This window comes from Amphibalanus amphitrite, unplaced genomic scaffold (assembly GCF_019059575.1).
Source record: "Amphibalanus amphitrite isolate SeventyFive unplaced genomic scaffold, NRLGWU_Aamphi_draft 001164F_arrow, whole genome shotgun sequence".
Lineage (NCBI taxonomy): Eukaryota > Metazoa > Arthropoda > Thecostraca > Balanomorpha > Balanidae > Amphibalanus > Amphibalanus amphitrite.
The window spans coordinates 19183-42941 of NW_024882658.1; the positions used below are offsets into that span (position 1 = coordinate 19183).

The following is a 23759-nucleotide window of genomic DNA, read 5'->3' on the forward strand; positions in this document are numbered from 1 at the left end:
TATACAAGTTGTGAGACCTCTGAAGGTCTCACAGATAAAACTTACATCTTCGTAAGTTTCATCTCCCTGTGAAAGTTCCTCTAGCACTGAGGGCGTTGCGAAGTTGCGACATCTGAGGACCGTGCATAGGTTCACTTATGTTATAGGTCACGTCACTGACCTGACCTGAGCTGAAAATACGGCTGATCTCACAAGATCCGGCTTGAGTCAAAGGTCAGGTATGCCAAGTTTCAGCTCTCCATCGCGGGCGTGTTCCGAGCTATTGCCAAAAAAAAAGTATGGGGGCGGCACCCGCCCCCCCCCCCCCCTTGGCCGGCGAGTGCTCGACTTCGACTATTAATTGATGGGAACATATGCCACAATATGCGAATAAACGTAAGATAAGCACCGAATCTGTCCATCGTGCACCTGATAGGTACACCTCAAGAATTATTGCATGTCCGTCCCTCCAGCATCTCAACCTCCGTGCCTCACCGGCGAGCGACGCAGCGATTCAATCCATGAAGGAACATATCCGAATTTTTTCTTCCTAGATAGGCAAAACCTTTCATTAAAAGATGCACAAGTTTATTGCAACATCCTAGATGATGCAATAAATCGAGGCAAAAATGTTGCGATAAACATGTTGCGATAAATTGAAATTTGTTCATCTTGTGTTACGATAAACGCGAGAAACTAGTATGTATGTAAAAGAAACCTTGATTAGAAGTGTTACTGGTATGAACTAATAATCATGATAATACCTAATGTTACGTTACTGATTGCTGTCTAACGCTGCTTTTATCTACTTTATTATGCAGCCATACAAGAGAAGCCCTTCAGCTTCCGATGGGGCCGACGAATCCGTCCAGCCTGGCGGCAACGGGTCGGCCAGAGCTCCACCCCTGCAGCTGACTGATGACGACATTGACAGCCTGCAGCTCTCTGAGGAGTGTCGCCGAATGGCCATCTCGGATCCCGGGAGCCTGGTCCCTCCCTTTCCTCCTCTGCCCCTGCCTGTCTGTGCACCTCATCAGTTTGTATCTGAAATATACTCTTCCAGTCCACCAGTGGATGTCAAGAATTTAACCCCAAGCCTCCGGTCACCTATTGCCATCCAGCCCAAGCCGGTGGCCAGTACTGAGCATCACCGTCTTAACTCTTCGTCTGACCCCAAGTATGACCCTCTCACTCCCTCACTTTCCCCGCCCTTCATTCCACCGAACGAGCTGGAAGAGTCGAACACGGTTAACCCTACAGCAGACGTAACATCACCAAAATCAACCGACTTAGAACCAAAATGGGACCATTTCGCCGTCGACTCCAACAGACAGTCCGACGAGTCTTCCATCGAGCTCATCCCATCGCCGGACGTTTCGTCGAAAGCCACTGCCCGCGCTCCTCCCAGTCCCGTCGTTCTCGACGAGGACCTCCGCGGCATTAACGGAAACGGCGGCGGTGGGAACAGCTCACCGGAAGTACTGAACGGAGGTGACGGGAAGGACAGTTCATTCGAGGTCGTGGCTCCGGTCCGTCTGCGACTGTGGCAGGGTGAGGAGCGTCTACGGACGGAGGCAGTAGCCGGAGGCACGGTCCACCTCACTACTTGTCGTCTGTTCCGGATGTATGATGACCAGCCGCACCGGCAACTAGCCGTGCCCTTCCACCGGATTGACAGGCTCCGGTACGACCGGAGCGACACCCGACTCGAGGTCGTCTGTGTGGATAATTCTACGTTTACGTGAGTAACTAGAGTCATGGCTAACTTTGCATAGCTACAATGTGAGTTCCTTACCTTACCCGATCTGTGGACCGCGTTGCAAAAGCATGGGCATACCGTAAAATGCCCTTCCTTTCACTGACGATAACTGGATGAGACTTAAGATGTTCCGTCTTTATTCTATTTTCGTATGCGTGTCTAATCCAATCCAGCCCTTAACCCTCGCCCGCACATGCCATTTTCCCATCCTAGAACGCACATGGGGGGGGGGGGGTTGCCACCCCCCCCCCCGCGCCATTTCGTTCCTGTTGGAGATAGAGCTTAGCAGTAAGGACCAAAAAGATTCTTTGGGAAGAGACGAATCCAATGATACCCAGTTTTACCTTCTCAGGTCAGTCATTGACCTTCCAGGTCAGGTCAAACTAAAAAATGTTGCTGTTTTGGGTCACCATTGGATATCAAGTACGCTGCTTATCAAATACCGATGACGATGCTGTTTTCTGGTGCCAAGCCAGCTAGAACCTCTTTGTCACACTATCCGACCAGAATTTTGCTGCTGAGGTCATTTCAGGTCAAGCTATGTCAAGGTCAATTATATGTGTTTGTATGTCTGTGTGTGTCTGTGTGTATACTGATGTGTGCACCGATTGTTTTTGGGTCCATATCACATGAAATCATGATCTGAGAAGCTTTTACCAAAAATGCAGTCAAAAAAACTTCACAAAAAGTAAATTTAGCTTGCCTAAAACGCAATTATCTTAGATGACCTAGGTTGACCTTGACCCTGACCTTGACCCCTGTACATCGTCGAACAACATGTTCCATGATAGGTGGGAGGTAAGACTGGCAAAAAAGGCCGAAATCAGGGTGTCGAAAGCTCACAAGGCCCATGGCAAACGCAAGATGTTGAGAATTGGCCATTTGGGTCATGACATGACCTGAAAAACAAGGTCATATCTCCGAAACCAAAAATCACAGAAACTTGAAAGTTTCAGTGGACATCAAGAAAGGATAGACGAGCAGCTATACGAAAAATCAGCCTTCTAGCTCTAAAAATGATGAGTGCAGAGCTGAAAGACTGCCTGGGGGGGGGTGGCAACCACCCCCCCCCCCCCATGTGCGGGCGAGGGTTAACACTAAGTTCAGTCTCTGCTTCTCCAGACTGGACTTCTTGAACGCCTCCGTCCGGGAGGTGTGGGTCAACCTGCTCGACAACGAGATTCTCCACAAATGCGACACAATCACTGGTCCGTTCAGCCACCTGCTGCAGCCGCCCAGTGACGACCCCGAGATTCAGCTGCCCGACATCCGCTCGGCATTCGTCAGGGACAACGAGTCGGAGGCTACGGGACTGCTCAGAAAGACACGTCGGTCACGGTAGGTCCCTGCAGTGATGCGGTGCGTGCAGTGATGGACGGCTTACCGGCGGATGTTGGTCCAGTCTGATGTCTGATGTCACAGACTGACATCAGACATCAGTCTGATGTCAGTCAGATGCAAGGTGCACTCGTAAAAACATGGCGTAGACCTCTGATGAAAATGCATTGTTCTGATGTTCTTCCATCTGCTGAACACTGCAATTGATAATATTTGTAATGGATGGTAATGGTATACTTGGCCGTGAACAATGATGATTGGGAATAAAATCAATTTACCTCTGCACTCTGCAGCATAGGCGTAGGAACAGGGGGGGGCCGGGGGGGCCATGGCCCCCCCACTTTCGGAGGTGGGGGGGCCAGCAATGTTAACTGGCCCCCCCACTTTTTGCTGACTTAAGTGTCTGTCTGTACCTAGGTACCAGTGCTACCACCCGGTAACTTGACAACAATTCAGCTTGCCCTTTAATGAAGATTCCCTTTTGTTTCTACAGCGTTATTGACCGCAATTTCCTTCACTCAATGAAGGAAACCATATCAGAGACAAGACTGTGGGTCCTGGTGACAGCATTTTGTTGAATACGAGGCACGGGACAGCGAGCACTGAAAAAGGTATAAGACAATACTAGCACGGTGCAGGAGAATGCGTATACAAACGACAAACGCTTGACCGGATCTGCTTGGGGTCGGCATAGTTCGTCAAAGGCGTACTAGCTGGGGGCCAGGGTGACCATGGGTGACGCCTCGGCTCAAACAGGCTGGGGGCCAGCAATGTCTGTATCTGCCCCTTCCCTTTCACTTTCAGTGCAGTGGCGGTCGCAGAGGGGGGGATCAGGGCCATGCCCTTCCCCCTCCAAAGGCTAATCAGGGGGCCATCATATCATTTGCCCCCCCCCAAACAACCAATGGGCCCCCATGGGCGTATGGGGCTCTGGCCCTTATTCGATTGTCACGAGGCTCAAGAATCCCACGCTAGCTATTAACAGCTCCCAAGCCAGTCTTTGAGGGTCCTACACTGATCTTGGAGGGCACTTCAGTGGCGGTCAAGCGCCGACATTGACCGCTGAGAACCCACATTGACCTCATTTGAGGGCCCCTAAACCGGCCTCAAGGGCCCAGTCGGCGTCTGAGGGCCTCACACCGGCCTCTGGTGGCCTCATTTCTGTCTCTGGGGTCCCAAGACTAACCTTTAGGTGCCTCTGAGGGTCCTGCACTGAATTGATTTCTGAAGACCCGATGCCGGCCTCTAAGGTCCGCATCGGCCTCTCAGGGTCCATCTTGGCCTTAGAGGTCCAACGCCGGCCCATGCCGGTCTTTTAGGGCCCCACACTGACCTCTAAGGCCCATGCTGGCCTGTAAGGACCCGTCATTAGCCTATGAGGGCATTGTACGGGATTCTGAAGACCTGATGCCGGCCTCTGAGACCCATCTTTGTTTTTGAGGGTCTTCTGCTGGTCTCTGGGGTCCAACACCGGCCCAAGCTGGTATTTTAGGGTCCCACATTGACCTCTAAGGACCCCGCACTGGATTCTGAAGATCCTATGCCGGTCTCTAAGGGTCCGCATCGGCCTCTGAGGGCCCACCTTGGCCTATGAGGGCCTTCCGCTGGTCTCTAGGTTCCAGGTCCCGCCCATGCCGGTCTGTTACGGCCCCACACTGACCTCTAAGGGCCCATGCTGGCCTGTAAGGACCCGCATTAGCCTCTGAGGGCCTTGCACTGGATTCTGAAGACCCGATGCTGGCCTCTGAGGCCCATCTTGGTTTTTGAGGGCCTTCTGCTGGCCTCTGAGGTCCAACACCGGCCCATGCCGGCATTTTAGGGTCCCACACTGACCTCTGAGGGCCCATGCTGGCCTGTAAGGGCCCACATTAGCCTCTGATGGCCCAAGTCGGCATCTAAATGTTTCATCCTGCCCTTTGCAGGCCCTGTACTGGTCTCTGAGGGCCTCAACCCTCACCGGCCGATGGGGGGGCGGGTGCCGCCCCTCCATAGTTTTTTTTTCGCGATAGCTCCGAACACGCCGGTGATAGAGAGCTGAAGCTTTGCATACCTGACCTTTGAATCAAGCCGGATCTTTTGACACCAACCGCATTTTCGGGTCAGATCAGGTCACTGACCCATGAGGTCATAAGTGAACCTCTGCACGGTCTTCAGATGTCGCAACTTCGCAACGCCCTCACTGCCAGAGGAGATTTCACAGGGAAATGAACCTTGGAGGACCTAGTATCCATTAGGGTCTCACAACTTGTACATTTCGGATTTTTCCTAAGGTCATTTTCGTGACCTCACCATTAGGTATAAGTCAATGGGGATAAACTGAAAACTTTTTCTGGCGCCGTAAACGATCTTCAACTATCTCAAGCACACTGAATCTTTCATGCACTCCTTGCAAGGTTCGATGCGTCACTTTTGCAATGTTGACCTTGCTCGACGTCATTTATGAAGTTATAAGGGTCATATAAGTTTGTCGTCAATAACTACCGATCAAATTGAGCTAGCGAGTCGGGGAAGCCATCAATGGACTCAGGAAGACCTGCCTAATCGAATGATATGCGACATGACCTCCTTCGACCAATTTCGTGACCTGGGGGCGCTGACCTGACCGTGACCCGTGGTCAACACCCTCAGTTTACCTCACCCAAACAAAAAGTACATCATTCGACGCGCCTGAGAGAGGCGAACACGATGCTGGCAAAATCGCGGCTCTGCGGCCGTTTTTTGCGAAGTTATTCACCAAAAACGGAACCGTGCCTTGAGACACTTGACCTGACCTCAGAGGTCACCGGTTGACCTAGAACCTTAAAAACGGGTATCGATCTCTGCGTCTTGTAACGGCGTACACGCTCGTTTTTCCGCGACGCGCTAGCTCAACCTGGGGCGCAACGGCGAGGGGGGTCGTACCCGCCCCCCGCCCCCTCGGCCGGCGCGTATGTAGAAAACCTATAGGTTTTGTCCGGCGAGGGTTAAACTGGCCTCTGATGGCCCAGACCGACCTCTAAAAGTCCCACACCGGCCTCTGATAGTCAATTAGCCCAGTTGCAGTGGTCGCTGATATAAAACCTCTTAAAAACGTTATGGGTCTGGCTGAGCCTAGCTGGGCCGTTCATGCTGATTTTTATAGGCATATTGAAAAGACTCGCTTTGCACGTTTCACGCTTGCTCGTAATGAAAAAGTTGCTGGATGCCTCTGGAATTTGCATGGGTGCCAACGGCTACGGAGGACAGGGGAACGCGTCCATCAGTTTGAGTTTATGGACGGGAGTCTCCCTGAAATTTTAACCAATTTTGTTTTTGTTTTTGTCTCGATTTTTTTTTATCTCTGATCATGTTTGCGAAAACAAAGTGGCCGAAATCCGAGGAGAAATCGGATTTTGGGGGTAGGTTAGGTTTTGGACCTCTGGGACCTTGGCCCCCCCACTTTCGAAAACGTTCCTACGCCTATGCTCTGCAGTGCTTTGTAATGTAATGTAGTACTTAATTAACAGTAACTGCCATTTAATAAATACCTACATAAAAATCGGTACGGCTCTCGCGAGATTAAGCGGTACCTGGACTTTGCACTTTTACATTTTCGGTTATATCTCAAAGACTAATCGATCATACGATGAAGCCATTTTACACGATCATGGCCGGCTTGTGAACCAACAAGTCGATCGCATCTTCAACACTTAAAAACTTAATTTTCTAGGTGCAAAACCTACCGCTAAAACCCGCGAGATCTGCTGAAGTCATGTTCGGAATTAATAATGTATCTAATTTTACTTAATTGATCATGAAATGTGCACTCTGTTGTTACAGGGACTGAACGATGATAACTGAATTCTGAATGACATGGCGGGCGGTTTTCAACGAGAGCTTGCGACGGACGGGCTTAGTCAACTCTACAAAACGACCGGATGCCGCATGACGTGTAGAGTTCAAACTCTTGACCATACCTACACCAGCAAAGTGTCGAACTAGCAAACATCGCATCACCAGGCATCCTCAGTGACAGATGAAGCGACAATAACCATTTCGAACGTCCGCCCGGCAGCAAAAAAAAAAAACGTGCAGCTGTATTGCGGGCTAGCCTACCCGGTCAGGCATGTAATGCGGTACAGCCTACCCAGCCAGTGAAACTGTCTAGTCGCAGGCGCGAGTTCGCAGCATTTGTGTAGGCAATTGTATGGTGTTTTGCATTGCGATTACACATATCCGAGCCTGTGACAGCCATTAGTGCCTTTTTTCATGATGTAACGTCTTTTTCTGACCTACATAACTGACAATAGGTATATATGTCCTCTCTTTGTTCTGATGAGGCGAATTATTTACAGCTAAATAAGTAATAACGCTTTTACGTGCGCATGATTTGTGACATTTGTAGGCACCTATTGTGCACATCACTGAAAATACTCAAGACTGATTGCATGCGTGTCATCCTATTCTCATCAACTGCGCAATAAAACTGAGTACGGTCATCCAGGTATGTTCCACTTTTGCGCGGGTCAAGTCCCCGTTCCCCCGCATGCATTCTGAATGGATCGTGGTATAGCGTTAGCGCTCTGATCTGCACAACTTTAAATGTCTATCACGGTTACTCTTGCAACGATGTGAGTGAATATTTCAACAGTATACATCGTATAAATTAAACCGTAAGGATCGTATACCTGAGCGTTCTCACGATATTTTTGCGTGTTTTAAGTTCTGTTCAGTAGTTAGGTATTTCGGATCATGTGACTGTGTCTCTCCCCTTTCACCCATAATGAAGCTCGCGGCACTTGAGAGTGGAAAAGCGGAATGATTTGACATCCATATTTCCAACGATTGATTCACGAGTATGAAGTTAATTGCAGCCCACTTTCGTCGATAATAAAGACATCAATCTGCTCAGCACGTTCGTTGTTAGACTCTCGATTGTAGATCAGCAGTATACGAATGCAAAACAAATAAACATCCATTCCTCCGAACATCGTACGGCAAATCAAGTGACACATGCGTGGCACGACTAGCAATAACCATGAAAATACACGAGAACACAATCGCATAGTGCGGAATCCCGCTGAAGCAAGCTCACATTGCACGTGAACGGGAGCGCTGATCACGAGTGTTGGCGCATCATGTCGCATAAGGTCGTCCAATAGTGAGGCGACAAGGCAACTGACCCGGCGAATACGAGTGGTGAACAGTTCAACAGAGAGACGTGACGGCTTAGCCGAGTCCAAAGCCGCTGGTGTCCTTAGGACACGTACAGGACAGGAAGTGTCCTCAGGACTACCCCGTGCAACACTGAGTCCTCTGGGAGCATACCGCTCGGCTGCCAGTGAAGCAGCACTGCACAGCGGTTGGAGGATATAGACGATTTCCAACTCCAGCTGACTACTAACGTTCCAATTAAATCCACCCGACTCCATCAGTGACTCGCTGCCTGACTCCAACGGACACTCCGCATAGCGCAAACTGATTCCACCTCGGACTCCTTGGCAGATTGTGGACTGTCTCTGTCCAAGTTGGCGAAAAATAAAACCACTGTTACCCTGGCTAACCGCTCTTGACGCACATATAAGCCGCCATTTTATAATGACAGCGTTGTAATACGGATCTAACAAACATATAAGACAGTAATTACACGTGACCATTCACTTCCTCTAACCACATAATCATACTACATAGATATTAAATGGCTGCACTTCCGCTATCGCACCCACGAGCCCGCATGTGTTTAGTCCTGACATTGCTACTGGTAGACACACAAGCAAAAACACTGCGGACCACTGTTCCTCCTCAGCGGTCCACCAAATCACCCTGTCTGAGGACCAATACGGTCCTCTCCGCCGGTCCTCCGTCCCCTGGCTGCGTACCCTGTTCACGGTTCACCGTCTGGCGGTCCAGACAGCATGTCCAGCACGTGTCCCATGTCTGGCCGATCTGCCACGGCCGGCGCCCAGCAGCGGTGCATGGCTGCGGCGAGGTGCACCGGCGCCTCGGCCGGCACAGAGAGCGGCGGCGGCCCGGCGCGGGCCAGCTGCTCGTCGGAGAGGCCGGCGTGGGGCAGCTCTGCACGTCGCAGCACCTCCCAACAGAGCACGGCCCAGGCCCAGCAGTCGGCGCGGCTGGTCATCTGGTCGCGCAGCACGGCCTCGGCGGGCAGCCAGCGCAGCGGCAGCCGACGGCCGCGCAACAGGCAGTACTCAGCGCTGTACGTGTCGTGCGAGAGCCTCCCGCAGCTCAGCTTCACACCCAGCCCGCTGGTGATCAGGCAGTTGCGTGTAGCCACGTCCCTGCGGAGGAGCAGCGCAGCGTCACAGTCGGACAGAAAGAGCTGGTAATGTACAATTCTGAGCACTAAGCGTTGAGTGAGAATTGAGTACAACAGATAGACCAAGGAAAGTGACAAAGGACGCTCCACGATACAAGCCGATCGAAAACCCGCCACTGACAACCTATACACACAGTCGCCTTTGAAGTACGTATCTGTGGCTGTACTCACCTGTGGATGAGGCTGTGACTGGATATGGCTGTGTCTGTGTCTGTAACTGTGTCTATATCTGCTTTGCACACACCTGTGTATGAATCCGTGGCTGTGGGTGTGTCTGTACTAACCTGTGTATGAAGCCGTGGCTGTGGATGTGCGCCAGTCCAGCGGCCACCTGGTGACACACACTGGTAGCCTGAGCCGCGCTCAGTGGAGGAGGCCGCGGACCGCCCCGGCTCGAGTCGGGCCGAGTCGCCAGCAGAAACTGCTTCAGGTCACCCTGCCGAAACGAACTAAGATAAGTCGAACAGCTTAGATAAAGTCGAACATCAAACAACGTTTACCTAACGATTACAAAGCGAAATTTACGTGATAAAACTAGACCAATTTATTCCGGGGACTCTTCACAACCCTCGCTAAGTTCGAAGAGATTCGTCTTCCGTTTCACTGTGCCCCGTTCTGCGCCTGAGGACCAGCCAGCAGCAAGGCTGGAAAGACAAGGAAAGGACAGCCAGGATCTCAGTACAGTCTGTATCCTCAGCCGGCTCACCCAGTCGGTGTACTCGACGACCATCAGATGGGGCAGCTGCTCGTGACAGTGGGCCAGCAGCGCGGCCACGGCCCGGTGGCCCGGTACCAGGCCGTGCAGCTCGGCCTCGCGAGCGAACTCCGTCTCCAGGTGCGGCTGTCGGTTCTGCAGGGTCTTCACCATGACGATGGGGTGGTCAGAATCGGACGTACCACCCCGCTCAGAGCGCTTTCGACGCTTCACCCGCGCCAGGTATACCTCGCCGAAATCGCCGTGACCTGAGGGACGGGACACAGTGTTACAGCTGGGCAGTGAAAATGCAGTGACTGCGAAAGGGGCTTTAAATGATGTCCAACTGACGATATTCTGTGGCAATGAACAACTGCTATGGGCTGGAGAAACAGAGGGGCGATTAAAGGAAGACAGCGTCATTGTAAAATTCAACACAAAATTAGTAACATTCCTATTCTGCTTTTTTTAACTTGAAACTTATTTATTCACAACGAGTCCACTGCACTCAGTGGCTTTTCGCCATTGCACGTCACAGAAGTAAACAAACATCGTTGATGGGGGGGGGGGGCACTCATTCACAGTCTCACAGCTCACTGCACAATCAGACACAGCACACCACTCATGCCCGAATAATGTTTGCGAACGATATGAGTACACTTCTCCTTCCCTTCTTCCTACTGCCCTCTCAGTATCTCTGCCCTTCTCACTCACCCACCAGTGTCCTCCTCCCCTCCTCCCCACCTCCCCGCCCCTCCCGAAGTCTCACCGAGCGGCATGACGGGCTGCAGCTGATGTCTCTCAGGCCGGGACCGGTCGGACGCGCCCGCCGCGGAGGTGCGTCCACAGCTGGGTGGCGCTTCGCAGTCGGACCGGATACTCTGGTAGCTGTGGTAGCCGGCTGTCTGAACAGAGGGGCTGTGGTAGCCGCACGAGGCGCTGTCTGACGGAGCCAGGTCGCCCGGGTACTGGATGTACCGCGCCCGGGGACAGCCGCCGCCGCCACCGCTACTGCCGCCGCCATCCGTCTTATCCACTGCAGCCAGATAAAACAGGGGGTTAGAATAAGAAATCATACAATAGGATGGTCATCAGACGATATAAAGATCGTCATGATAAGCGTTTCGGGAGGCATAAACCATATCTATCCGCTTTCCCCACCTCTCTCATCAGCCTGTTTGTTTGTTTTGTTTTGTTGGGTTAGGCCCTTTCGGTCCAATGAGACCATTTCAGAGCCGGGAGGATGATAGGATATAGGGGGAGACATTGGTCTGGGCAGGCACCCTAGTGAGTCGCCGGGGCTGAGCCCGTCCAGAGGACAGGCCACCCAGCCTCAAGGCACTCACTGCACCCGGCTACGGGGTGCGCTCCCTTGGGAGCAGCGGTGCCGCTCCAAGGGAGCAGCCCGCATGAGATAAAGTTGCCTGTCCAGCCCGGAGGGGGGTTGCGGCGTGGAGGAGAAGGATTTCTGTATCCTGAGGATAGGAGCACGGAACGGTGATCATCAGCCTGTTACTGACAGAATGTCTCTTCATCCTCCCCATCAGATCTCACTCTCACACTATCCCACACACGCCAGGTGTGTCCACTCACGGAGTACGCTGGTGCCCTCTGCTGCGGTGCGTAGGTACTGCTGCTTCCTCTTGATGCGCCGGTAGCGGCACCAGGCCATCAGACCGGCCACCAGCACCAGGTAGGCGGCAGCGGCTGACACCGTGATGAGCACCGTGCGCGTCATCAGACCGCCGTCATCGGAAGCCACGCCGGGCGTCATCGCGCGCTGGGTGAGGTCCGACTCGGAGGCTGAGGGCGGAGGGGAGGGGAGGGGAGGTTAGTGGGTGGCAGGGGAGCTCTCAGCTGGGTCACAACCGACGGAGGAGAAGAGGAGGGCGGCAGGGGAGGAGGGCCAGTCGGCGGCAGGGGTGACTTCAGCTGGGTCACAGGCGTCAGCGGATAGCAGGAGTTGTAACAATGCTGTCTCATGTCTAGAACTTATGTAGAAGTGAGACAGCGATGGACTGTACTGGTCGAATACCAATTTGACTAAGTGATGAATGCCGATAAATTTTATATAACTTAGTAAAGCAACACATGAATGAATCAGGAAATTCCAATTTATCCTTAAAATAGGCATGTGTTGGCGTATTCACTTACACCTGACCAGCAGCTGGGTCTCCTGACGGGAGAACCCTCCGCTGTTCCCGGCGATGCAGCCGTAGCGCGCCTCGTCCTCATAACGCAGCTCCTTGATGTACAGACTGCCGTTCTTCAGCACCACCACCCTGCCGACATACAACCAGATATGTTACAACGAGACCATGGCGAGTCACTTAGACTTGACACGAGACGAGAAAAACACTTGCCGGGGAGAGGACACACTGAACAGTCGCAAAACCCACGTTTGGACACTTACTAAACGTGTTAATGTAGCTGATAAAAATTGGTTGGGTTTTGGGTTTTAAACAGAGAGGACCATTGGCATATCAAAAAAGGCAGTCTACATAGATAAATCTTGATCTGTTATTGTTATACCATGTATATTCGGAGCTGGTTGCCTCACTCGTCCCAAACCGACTTGCAAATAAATCGGCAAGAAAGATAGAATAGTACGCGGCACTATTTCCTTTCGGTCGGGACGGGACCGACTAACCGCGGATCTCCAGCCCCCCCTCCCCCCCCATTCCTTCCGAACTGACCTGGAGTCGTCGAGACCGGTCAGTTTGGAGTCCTTGTCCCATTGAACGCTGGGCTCCGGCCGACCGTACACCTGACAGTCGATGAGGACCGAACGACCGACCACCGCCTCCAGCGGAGTGCGAGCCGGTGTCAGGAACTTGGGAGTCACTGCAGACGCGACCAACACTTGCCGTCAGAGAGGGAAGGAGGGTGCTGCTGCGTGGGATGTGATCGATAAATACTGTACATAGGAGTCTTAGTCTGCAGGGTATCAAAGTCCACAAAAAAGCTAGGTTAGGTATTTCGCGAAAAAGTCCACTGCACTTATCAGAGCCTAATTGCTCACCATGGTCATTAACGACTTTAAGAAAACCGTGTGATTCAGCAAGTGGCCGAAATGAGTCCCATTCTGGCTCCTCGACCCCTCGCTAATCTTCAGCTCCTCCACCCAAAACGCCTCTCCGGCCTCCCTCCCTCCACCCACCTCCCGCTGCATCTAACTCACCGACCACAGTCAGGTTCACTGTCGCGTTGATGAACCCCTGCGCGTTGGTAGCCACGCAGCTGTACTCTCCGCCATCCGACTCCCGCACCGGGTTGAACTGCAGCGTCCCGTTCACGTCTGTCACGTGCGGGGGCCACTCGAACTGCGGCCGGCCGGAGGGCAGGATTCGCACCCAGCCCACGGTAGGCTTCGAGCTGCCAGCCGCCCGGCAGTGCAATCGGCCCGGCTTGTCCAGCTCCAGGGCCTGGCTCACCGGCCGCGGAGAGAACTTGAGCTTCTCTGTACAGCCGACAGAGGTCAGGGCAGGTCAGCTAGGTGGAGGCTGGGTGTATGGCTAACGTTCATTGTTCATTTTTTTTACTTTGTAGAGCTACATTGCGGCAAACACGCACGACACAAAAGTGACAATTTTAAGCATACAAAGAGCGAACTCCGACACGTTTTGTCTCTGTTTAGAAACACTAGCAGTTCATTTCCTCCTATCACGAAAAGAAGCGAATATTTGACAAATATAATCACCAATCGCGTTAAACGGGCATCAGGTGGTAAGATGAACATCTTACGTTGTTCAAATGCCTATTGCCTACCTCGGACGGTGAGTGTTGCCTCCGGGGAGACAACTGGCTGAAACCCGGTGGCATTGACCACACACTGATACTGGCCGGCGTCAGAGAGCTCCGACACTGGGATCACCAGTGTGTCGCTGTCCTCAGTCACCTGAGGGGAGGAGAGAGGCGGGTACTATTAGTGCCACCGGCAACCAGGAAGGAGAGACACGGGTCATCCTAGCATGGCTAGCGGAGACTACGGAGAGACGGAAACGATGTGTGTCTTTAGGTGGTGCAGGATAGCAGACCACAATTGTCAGTCAGAGCACCAGAGGTCAGGGTAGGTACATAACAGAGGTCAATCGAGGTATCACAGATGTCTGTGAGGACACCTGAGCTCAGACAGGGTACCAGAGGTCACCTTGGTTAAAGGCAAAGGTCAGTCAGCGTACCTGAGGTCACTCAGAGTACCACAGAGGTCATTCAGTGTACCTTGGGTCAGTCAGGGCAACGAAGGTCAGTCAGGGTACCTGAGGTGAGTCTGGATACCGGAGGTTAGTGAGGGTACCACAGAGGTCAGTGAGAGTACCAGATGTCATTCTAGATAAAACAGAGGTCTGTCAGTACACCAGAGGTCTTCGTTACACGCCAAGTTCAGTCAAGGTGCCCTAACTGTTGATCTGAGCTCAATCAGGACACCATAAGTCAGCTGGCACGATAGCAGCGGAGGAGTCAACTCACTGGACCTCTTACCTTGCTGGGCGTGCTGACCGGTTGTCCGTCCTTCATCCAGGTGACGGTGGCGAAGCGTCGCTGCAGGTCCCTGAATAGGCAGCTGAGTTCGGCGGGTCGACCCTCCTCTGTGATGACGTTAGACGGCCCCGCCGCCAGTTCCGGGGGAGCTGTGAAACAGTCAGAACACAGATCTTAGTGGGGAAGTAGGCGTCCACAGACAGAAATTCATGGCCCAGAAACCCTGGATAAGGGTCGATTTAGCGTGTGAGGATCTGCAGACCAGATGGGGACGCATTTGGTTCGAGTGATCGATGATTGTGTTTCGCTGATACCTAACGCTGCAGGTATTCTATCGTGGACATCTTGGGATGCCAAAGAGTCGCCAACACGTAGCTTCTACGATCGCCATCCAATGCGACTGTTTGTGGAAAATCCAAAGCATTGAATACAACTGCACTAGCAGAGAACTTGCAAACACTGCCTATAAGCACGTTTCCCAGCAATCTGACAAAACATGGTACAAAAGAAGCGCACAAAAAGCTGCACAGTCACACGACAGACATTTGACATACATCACATACCTACCAAGAACTGGGTCAAGTACCGTCGCCACCGTCGCCACCAAGCCTTTGCCTTGTGAATGCCACAGGACAGATCCTACACAGTGACGATATCTACAGCCCTCAACGATCTCTCATGGACTGTATCGCACCTAACCGTCTTCCCCAGTCCCCGTCACTGACCCCCAGCCATCTCTCTAGATTCGCTTCACTGGGAGAAGTATCAGCCCTAGATGATAGACGCTTCTTCGACCTTGTCATCACTGACCTGTGACGAGCACCTGAACCTGCAGGCTGCTGGTGCCGGAGAGGTTCTCAGCTACACAGCTGTAGTTTCCCGAGTGGCTCTGACGGGCCAGGTCCAGAGACAGAACGGCCGGCTCCTGCAGACAGACGGGAACACGACCGGTCATAATAACGTTAACCCGCGCCCGGCTGGGGGTCCTGGATTTCCACGCCCTGCTGGGCGGGGGGGGGGGGTGTCTGAACATCCCCCCCCTTCTAACTCGGCTCCTGGGCCACGTAGCGATACGCGGAAGGCGGCGTTCGAAAGAGCGTCAAAAATAATGAGGAAATCACTTCGGTCAATTTTTTGGTCAGGTCAAAGGTCAGGTCACCAGAGGTCATTGAAGGCAAAATTTCGCCGATTTCCAGGTCGAATGTCGACAATTTCCAAGGTGCCAACGCATAACTCGGGAACCAAAATACAGCGCCGCGGAAAAGCGCATTCGATAGCCCTATTAACGCCCTTTCTGAGTATTTTTCTCAGATTTGACCTAACGTCAACGGTTTGTTTTACCTGCAGGGGGCAAAAACTGCAAAAATAGCCGATTTTTTTCGGAAACAGTTTTTCTGTAATAACTTTTGACCCAAGCCTTGCACGAGCTTACTTTTACCGGCATCGTGTTCCTCTCGTCAAGACGCATCGAATGAACTATAACTTGACCTTGAAAGGTCAACTTGAAAATTTGACCTCAGGTCAAGGTCATGACCTGACCTGAAAGGGTCATGTTGCATATCAGTCGACCCGTATCGTTGAGCTGAACACATCTAATGCGTTTTCATCGCTCTAGCATGCCTCTATCAAAAGTTATTTGCGAAAAACTGTTAGATACCATTCGTGACCTAAGATGACCTCAGGGCATAAACAGGGGTCACGGACACCATTTTCATGTTCAGTGTGTCTAAACCACTTGTAATTCAGTGTTTGGGAGTGTTTATAATGTCTTTCGTCCAAAAGAGGCGCATTTCAATTTTCTCCCATTGACTTATATAGGTAATGGGGATGTCGCAAAATTGACCTGACCTTAGGTCACCGATATCAAAATTCTGAGATATACATTTTGTACGTGCTATTGCTCTTAACAATCGCTGAAAGTTTCAAAGCGATCGGTCACTCGGTGTAGCTATGACAGACATTGAAACTTTTTATGAGGTGAGGTCACTTCAAGTGACCTGGTGACCTGACCTTGAATGACCTTGGTCTGAAATTTTCACAACATGTGTAGAATTGATGTATGATAAGGTGTACCAAAAACGGCGGCGCGGAGCGCCGCCGTTTTTGAGATATTCGCGAAAAACCACAAGGGGGGTGTTCAAACACCCCCCCCCCCCAGCAGGGCGCGGGTTAAAGTAGGGTCAGTGGAACAGAAAGGATGGGTGCCAATGACGGCGACATAAAAGAGGACAAAAACACAAGTTGATTCAGTCCTTACTTACGGTTGCAGCAGGAACTCCGCTAGATTAAATACATTCAATAACACCGATAGCCGAAGGACTATCTTCATGTCCTTCGGCGGCACTATATGTCGTGCCTTATAGTGCCTTATATGTCGAGGAAAAATCAACCTGCGGATAAAACATCGATACCCTGCCCCGTTGGTCACACGTTGAGCCCTGTGTGACCCCGTTCAGCCTTATCTTCAGCCTACCTTGCGCGGTTTTCCGAGCACGGCTCCATCGGGAGCCTCCCACCAGACGGCAGTCGGGGGCCGGCCCTCGGGCGGCAGACAGCTCAGCTGGAACGGGCGGCCCGCCGGCACCACGTACAGCTGGGGCAGCGGCGGCGGCGGCTCCACTGAGCGGGCAGTCAGCGGCTCCAGGTCTGCCGGAGGGCGGAGGGCAGGTCAGTTTAGTCACGGCCTGTTAGAGCACAGCTGATTGGGTCATTGTATAGGTCAGGTCATGTCTGATTAGACCACGGAGCGAGAAGTCACAGCTGATGAGGTCATGGCTGGTCAGGTCATGGCTGGTGAGGTCATTGTAGGCCAGGTCACGCTGGTGAGGTCATGGAAGGTCAGGTCACGGCTGGTAAGATCATGGCAGGTCGGATCACGGTTGGTGAGATCAGATGGTAAGGCAATATCAAATTAAACAGTCCCGATGGCGCGGGCATACCGACAAGGGTCAGGTCGTCCAGCCCCAGGGGCAAATGTTCAATCAGCTGCCCACTCCCCTCTGTGTGCGGGTCACTCACAGGCCAGTATGAGCTGGGCGTTGTAGGTCTGTGGGCTGGCCTCGTTCACTGTCCGTCCCCCCCCCCCCCCCCCCAGGGTCACTCACAGGGGTCCGGGTCACTCACAGGCCAGTATGAGCTGGGCGCTGTAGGTCTGCGGGTTTGCCTCGTTCGTCAACTGTCGGTCCCTTTCTCCCCTCCCAGGGTCCGGGTCACTCATAGGGGCTTTGGTCACTCACAGGCCAGTATTAGCTGGGCGCTGTAGGTCTGTGGGTTGGCCTCGTTCGCCGACTGTCGTCCGACGCAGTGGTACCAGCCGACGTCTGCCTCCGAGACGTCCGACACCAGCAGCGTACCGTTGGACAGTACCGTGTACTTCCTGCCGGCGGTACATGGGGGTACAGCGGTCAGACAAGGGTACTGGGGTACATCAGAACAGAGCACAGTTGGACAGCACCATATAACTACTTCCTGCCGGCGGTACAGGGGGTACAGCGGTCAGACAGGAGTACGTGGGTACGACACAGAGTGGGGTACAGAGAACGTCAGAGCAGAGTGCCGTTAGATAGCACCGTTTACTTCTTCTCAAAGGGTACAGGGTATGGGGTTTGACCAGAAGTATGTACAAGACGTCTTGCGAGTCGGAATGCTTCCTCGATAATATGTAGTTTCTCTCCTTCTCAGCTGCCTCTTCCTCAACTGAAGGGTTCCGGCTCATTGAGAGTTATCTGTCTCGATTGGTTCCAATGGGCGATAACTGGTGATAAGCGGTATATCAACAGGTCCATCCGACTGCAGGCAGAAAGTAGGCAGCGTGTCGATAGGGTTTCACTGTTCTTGAAGGCGCGGTGACTGCTGCGTCGACCAGTGACGCTGATGCCGATTTTAACACTAAAGAAAGCCAGTGACCACTGCTACCGAGGCAGTGACAGGTAACCGCTAGTACGCACTGGTCAGTGGTCAGTGACTCCTGATACCGACCAGTGACTGTTACTTCCGGAGCAGTGACCGGTGACCGCTAGCAGTGACTGCTGACCCCTGATAGCGACCAATGACCCGTGCTGCAGGGGAACAGACCCGACACGGCAGCCCAGTCCGCGTCCCTCGTATTTCCTGCTGTAGTGACACCTATGTCCCCGGTATACGGACAGCCGCCGCACGCGAGGCCCCCGTCCGTCCGCCGAACCTGACGGACGGAGCGGTGAGCTACTGCCTACTCCCGTCTAATATCACTTAACGAAGGCGTCAACTGTTGACTGAAGCTGTCTCGATGCTGTCTTTTGCTTATTGCTCTAATCATCTTTTACTCCAGCTGTCCTTTGCTCAAGCTGTTTTCGCTCGCTGCTGCGCGCGAAAACAGCTTGAGCTGTCGTCATTCTGCAGACGCTGTGTAGACTGACTCACGGTCTTAGCAACGATCGCGTCCAAACCCAACGCACTTAGCTATTCGAAACGAGGTAGTTAGGTCAGGTAAGGAAATGCTTCCGGCCACTGCAAGGCTAACTGGCTTGGCCTGCATCAACATCACAGAATGGTTGAGACTTGGGGTAGCTGAGTTGGGTGAATAGGTACAGCTTGGTAGCGATCAGAACACGATGTTGTTAAGGTTCATCTGCTCTGTTTTAGCATACCCAAGAGCGGTCCTCACGCGCAGCAAAAACAGTGGTTCAAAACGATAAACGCAAATGCGATCTTTGGAGATAAGCCTTAGAACGTTTCTCAATCGGAGCATACACAGGCTGATGTAAGATGTAATGAGAAAGATATACGTTTATCGTATGACAGAACCGAAACTACATAATCGTGTTAGGCCTAAATGTATAACGAGAGCCAGTCTCTGCCATAGACTGCCAGGATCCTATGGCAGAGGCTCCTGACACGGACGACTGAGCTTGGCAGCCGACCGTGCCAAGCTCCATTTCAACTCGAAGCTCACAATGCTCCAGCATGAGGAAATGACCTTTTGCGCTGCGGGACGTGGGTTGCGCACATAGCATACCGCTGTTCCACGTAAAAGCGTTATAAATTGAACACGCAGCGCTTCTGTTGAGACCATGCCTGATATTGGCAGGTCAATTAGACAAACAAAATGTCACGAACGTGATACGAATACCGAACTCTTTTGATCAATTCAACGCTGCAGCAGCCTGCTTCATTCGGATGCGATTTTATATGTCATGGCGTAGGAAATGCGAAATCAATACGATTCTAAATACCACTCAGGCAGTGTTCAGGCCTGGCCTAGCCTGGCTCACGCCTGAAGTTCGATGGATTTAAAGGGTAGAAGCTCTAAGTGAGGTTCAATGCATGCAATTGAGTTTGGAAGTCTAACAATCACTATAAGATGACGTAATCAATCATATCTAGTCTCAGGGAGCAGGGTAAGAAGTGAAGTGGGAAGGATAAATTCGAAGACGACCGCTCTTGTAAATGCGAGGGCATCATCAAAGGCAAATAAACGAAACAAGTCCGCAAAGTCCATGCTTCTTACAAAGCGTCATATCTAAAATGCCGCACGATCGCACACCGTATGAAGAGCATTTCGTGACATAAACATTTATGATCTGATTCCGTGGAGCCCAATCCAATTCCAGTCGGCGTTATCGCCTGTTATCGGCCTTAATCGCGCAGACTTACAAACCTTTACCCGGTACCGATTCTCGAAAAGCCGGACAGATGTCGGTGTCTGAAGCTGTCACATGTACTAGCCCATGAGTGAATGTTTTTCTGTTCGATGAAATGTCCCACACCATTTGCTGACATTGATCAGATGTCGGGGCTGTGTGATCGGCGGTAGTAGAACATCATCTATACACAAGCACTGTTCTTTGATGTACTATCGACAAAGTTTATGCCGAAAATCTCGGCCTTTGATAATAAAATAATCATTTGTCTTACTGCTGACCTGGCGCAAGATTACAACAAAATAGTATTAATTGTGCCGAGGGCGCGTTTACTGATAAGCTAAATTATGATTGCTCCTACGCAAAAATAAAAAAGGCATATCACAAGAAAAAAGATTGATGCATGAGCACAACAAAATAATGACGTCACCACGCACTCACCCCGATGACGTCAGTGGTCCTCGGTCCCCGAGGAACCACTCGGTGGTCTCGGCGTTCCGGTAGTGGCATCTGAAGGTGGCCGTGGTCCCGCGGCGGACCAGCTGGTCCCGCGGGACCGTGGTCACCTGCGGCGCGTCAGGACCTGCGGCAGGGACCGGCGGACCATCAGCGAGGGGGCAAATTGCAAGAGATGGTCAATGGCGGTCACAGCCGGGCTGAAGTGGGAGCCGTCAAAGGTGGGACCAAAACGGCAATGCTCTGGCCTCCAATTTCTGTCCACACATCACGCCCCGTAGGCATTGTAATTATGTACAAGACGACACGGCCTCGTTTCATAAAATATTGTTAAAAATGCCACAGAAACGAATAACATCATTGTTTCGATATGCACACCATGGGCTGGTAGGTGGCAATGCAATGGATCCGAAAGTAACAAAATTTCAATGTTCCCGTATTGGCATAGTTTCATACTCAAACTTGCGTGTATTTCGATGCTAGCTCGAAAAAAAACAACTAACGGACGCCCACAGTACCATGACTTGTGAATGCGTGTCAGGGAGCTCGTTTATTTATTCACGCAATGACTGTTGATAGTAGCCGTAGCGTCTGTTCCGTGACGGTCGCTGCCACCAGTGTGACCTCTGACCCCGGTCATCGCCCCTCCCCGGGAGGGGGAGGCGTGAATTTCAGATCATCTCTACGATCACAGCATAAGTGGACTCTAAGAACGCTCACGCTGTCGTAATTGAGAAGAATGCGAGTAATGAACCGAAGGTTCGTGCCCGATTCTACTGAGCCTGGTTCAACTATGCCGGTTCCACTGTGTCTGGTTCCACTGTCAGTCTCTCTGGTTCCAGAGTGAGCGCCTGGCTTCCCGCAGCGCTGCAGGCGGTGGTGATTGATGAGGCAGCCGCCGCTCGGTGGGTGGAGGGGCGCCTGGTCGGTCTCAGATCGAGGACAGAGTGACTGAGAGACCAGCGGGGGCAGCGGGACTAGAGATCAGCAGGGACAACGTAACCAGAGACCAGCGGGACCAATGACCAGCGGGGACCGCGTGACCAGGGACCGGCGGAGATAGAGGCTGCTGCAGGGACCAGGAGGGGGGGGGACAGCGGCTGTCAGAGATCAGCGGGAGCAAGAATACCAGCGGGGTCAGCGGGACAGCGGCGGCCAGTGGGGGCAGTGCTGGCCAGAAACGCTGCCCTGCTGGCCGACAACTCTAATATACTATACCAGTTGATCTGAGTCATTTGCTCACTAAGATCTCAGCTCAGCTCACCGCAAGGCGCAAACCCAGCTCAACAGAGTTCGGTGGCACTGCTGAACTGCTAAATCGACCGTGACTGAGCCATCACATAACCAACGTGTGAACTGTGATGTGCTACACCACATGCTGATGAGCGGAGATATTTGATAATATCATCTTATTTGCTCAGATATCGCGCCAGGGAGTTTATTGATCTTCGTATCTGATCAGCGATGTTAAACAGATCCTTGGCACGTTAGAATGTATCGGTAAGCACGATTGATGAGTAGACGCACTATCATCGCAGGTTAACCATAGGAAAACATAACTAGGTATGTATAAAATGAATTGGTACAGAATGGTACAGTATAGGTATGTGACTTACGGTAAGGTGCTACCCAATTTTCCGGAACATCGCTTTAAAATGACGTTTTTAAATTTCAAACCCCGCTCACCGTACCTTCAAAGCACACCTACGAATTTCGTAAGTCGTAAAAATCTGACAAGCCGGTCTAGAGCACGCGACAAGACAAAAGTACGCGTCAGAACAGTGGCATACAAAGCATTTTTAGTCCGCCTGAATAATCCACAAAATGCTAATCACAAGCACCTGTCATTATCTGATCGGATGACTGCACGGACATTCCCTTGGCCTGCACGAAACGTGTGAGCACTTTGCAACATGAGCATACCGTCACCCTCAAACTCTGACTGAAAACGCTTCATAAGTGAAAACATGACCAAGATTTATCGTTCATTGGTAACGGGCCGAGTGGACAATGGGCGATGGTTTGGGCTGACCGGCGGGCGGCGGACAGCCCGGTCTGCAGGTGGCGTTTGGCGCCGCTGCCGTGTCGCGCCGTGTCGGTTCGTTAGGCGGCGACGTGGGCAGTCGCGGTCATCAGCCCATCCGGCGCATTAATTACCGGGAGGAGCGGCGCGCCACTGTGTCATGAGGCAGTAGTTAATCACGCCGCCGGCACCGGCCGACGACAGAACAGAGTACGGCGCCGAGCGACTTTTACAGTCGGTTGGACTGTCACATACTGTCACTGAGCGACTGTCACAGTCGTCACAAGACTGTCGCCGAGCAATAGTTACACATTGAGAGTCTGACACAGAGCGACTTTCGTCCTGAGACTGTCACCATTGCCATCCAGCGACTGCCGTTGAGAAACTAACATCGAAAGACTGTCACTGTCGCCTTTGATTGACACGTCACGTCGGTTAGTGACATCAAAGCCGTGTGTGAGTTGTCACGGATTCATACACCCGCTTAGCCCTTAGTTCTTTAGTCAGCTCTGTGGGGACGGAATATTTGGACAAAGCCCCTTAATTGATTTCGGGGCAGCATTTTAACCGCACTGTAGATATTGACCGTAGATGCCATCTGCATTGATTCGCAGCCAAATGCACCTCATGAACAAGAAAAGTGTAATATTTTTCCTCGGAGTTCACCGAGTAGCACGCAATGCGGGTCAAATTATTTGCAAACCGAAGCCTCAATTATTCACCTAAAACGCCACTTTGTTCACGTTGGCATATCGAGCCTTACTTTGTTAAAGACATTCAGCTCATTGAAGATTCATTACCTGCGGCCAGCGACACGGCCGTTGGATCGGTTTCTAAACGCTGTTCTGTCAGACCTGCCTATAACATGGCGACGTGTGTTCGAGCCGCCCCAAAGGCAGGCCGTTCCGCGAACCCCGCCCGCGACAGGGCCGAGCTTACGGCTGCTCGTGGCCGGGGCAAGCTCATCCATCGGGCAGAACATGAGTGGCACCGACACCCGCCTTGTAGCGCGCCCTTTGACGGCCCGATACGCCCTCCATGCACTGACACCGTGCCATGTTCTGCATTTAGTGGGCCTAACAGTGGCGGATTATCGATGAGAAGCTGAGGCA

The 23759-nt window shown here is 52.2% G+C and overlaps 2 protein-coding genes across 2 annotated transcripts in view; one reads left to right on the forward strand and one right to left on the reverse strand.

Moving 5' to 3' along the window:
• The first annotated feature begins 701 nt into the window (after positions 1 to 701).
• Positions 702 to 7945, forward strand: LOC122370738. Its single transcript, XM_043346606.1, has 3 exons — positions 702 to 1720; positions 2861 to 3076; positions 6875 to 7945. The coding sequence occupies exons 1-3, from the start codon at positions 795 to 797 to the stop codon at positions 6879 to 6881; spliced, it is 1149 nt and encodes a 382-aa protein (XP_043202541.1). The 5' UTR covers positions 702 to 794; the 3' UTR covers positions 6882 to 7945.
• LOC122370737 (inactive tyrosine-protein kinase 7-like) overlaps positions 7938 to 23759 on the reverse strand; it is a 50838-nt gene continuing 35016 nt past the window's right edge. Inside the window, exons 4-17 of the mRNA XM_043346605.1 lie at positions 20610 to 20751; positions 17784 to 17923; positions 17021 to 17193; positions 15358 to 15472; positions 14548 to 14696; positions 13834 to 13963; positions 13247 to 13525; positions 12762 to 12909; positions 12220 to 12347; positions 11659 to 11868; positions 10835 to 11101; positions 10078 to 10334; positions 9656 to 9807; positions 7938 to 9333 (exon numbers count right to left, since the gene is read on the reverse strand). Of these exons, the coding sequence (XP_043202540.1) occupies positions 8919 to 9333; positions 9656 to 9807; positions 10078 to 10334; positions 10835 to 11101; positions 11659 to 11868; positions 12220 to 12347; positions 12762 to 12909; positions 13247 to 13525; positions 13834 to 13963; positions 14548 to 14696; positions 15358 to 15472; positions 17021 to 17193; positions 17784 to 17923; positions 20610 to 20751 (2705 nt within the window). The 3' untranslated portion in view covers positions 7938 to 8918. The remainder of the gene's footprint in view (positions 9334 to 9655; positions 9808 to 10077; positions 10335 to 10834; positions 11102 to 11658; positions 11869 to 12219; positions 12348 to 12761; positions 12910 to 13246; positions 13526 to 13833; positions 13964 to 14547; positions 14697 to 15357; positions 15473 to 17020; positions 17194 to 17783; positions 17924 to 20609; positions 20752 to 23759) is intronic.

Coding starts and splice junctions, on each gene's coding strand:
- LOC122370738 (XM_043346606.1), top strand. CDS start 795: ATGCAGCCATACAAGAGAAGCCCTTCAGCTTCCGATGGGGCCGACGAA. Junction 1,721..2,860: donor GTGGATAATTCTACGTTTAC/GTGAGTAACTAG, acceptor CTGCTTCTCCAG/ACTGGACTTCTTGAACGCCT.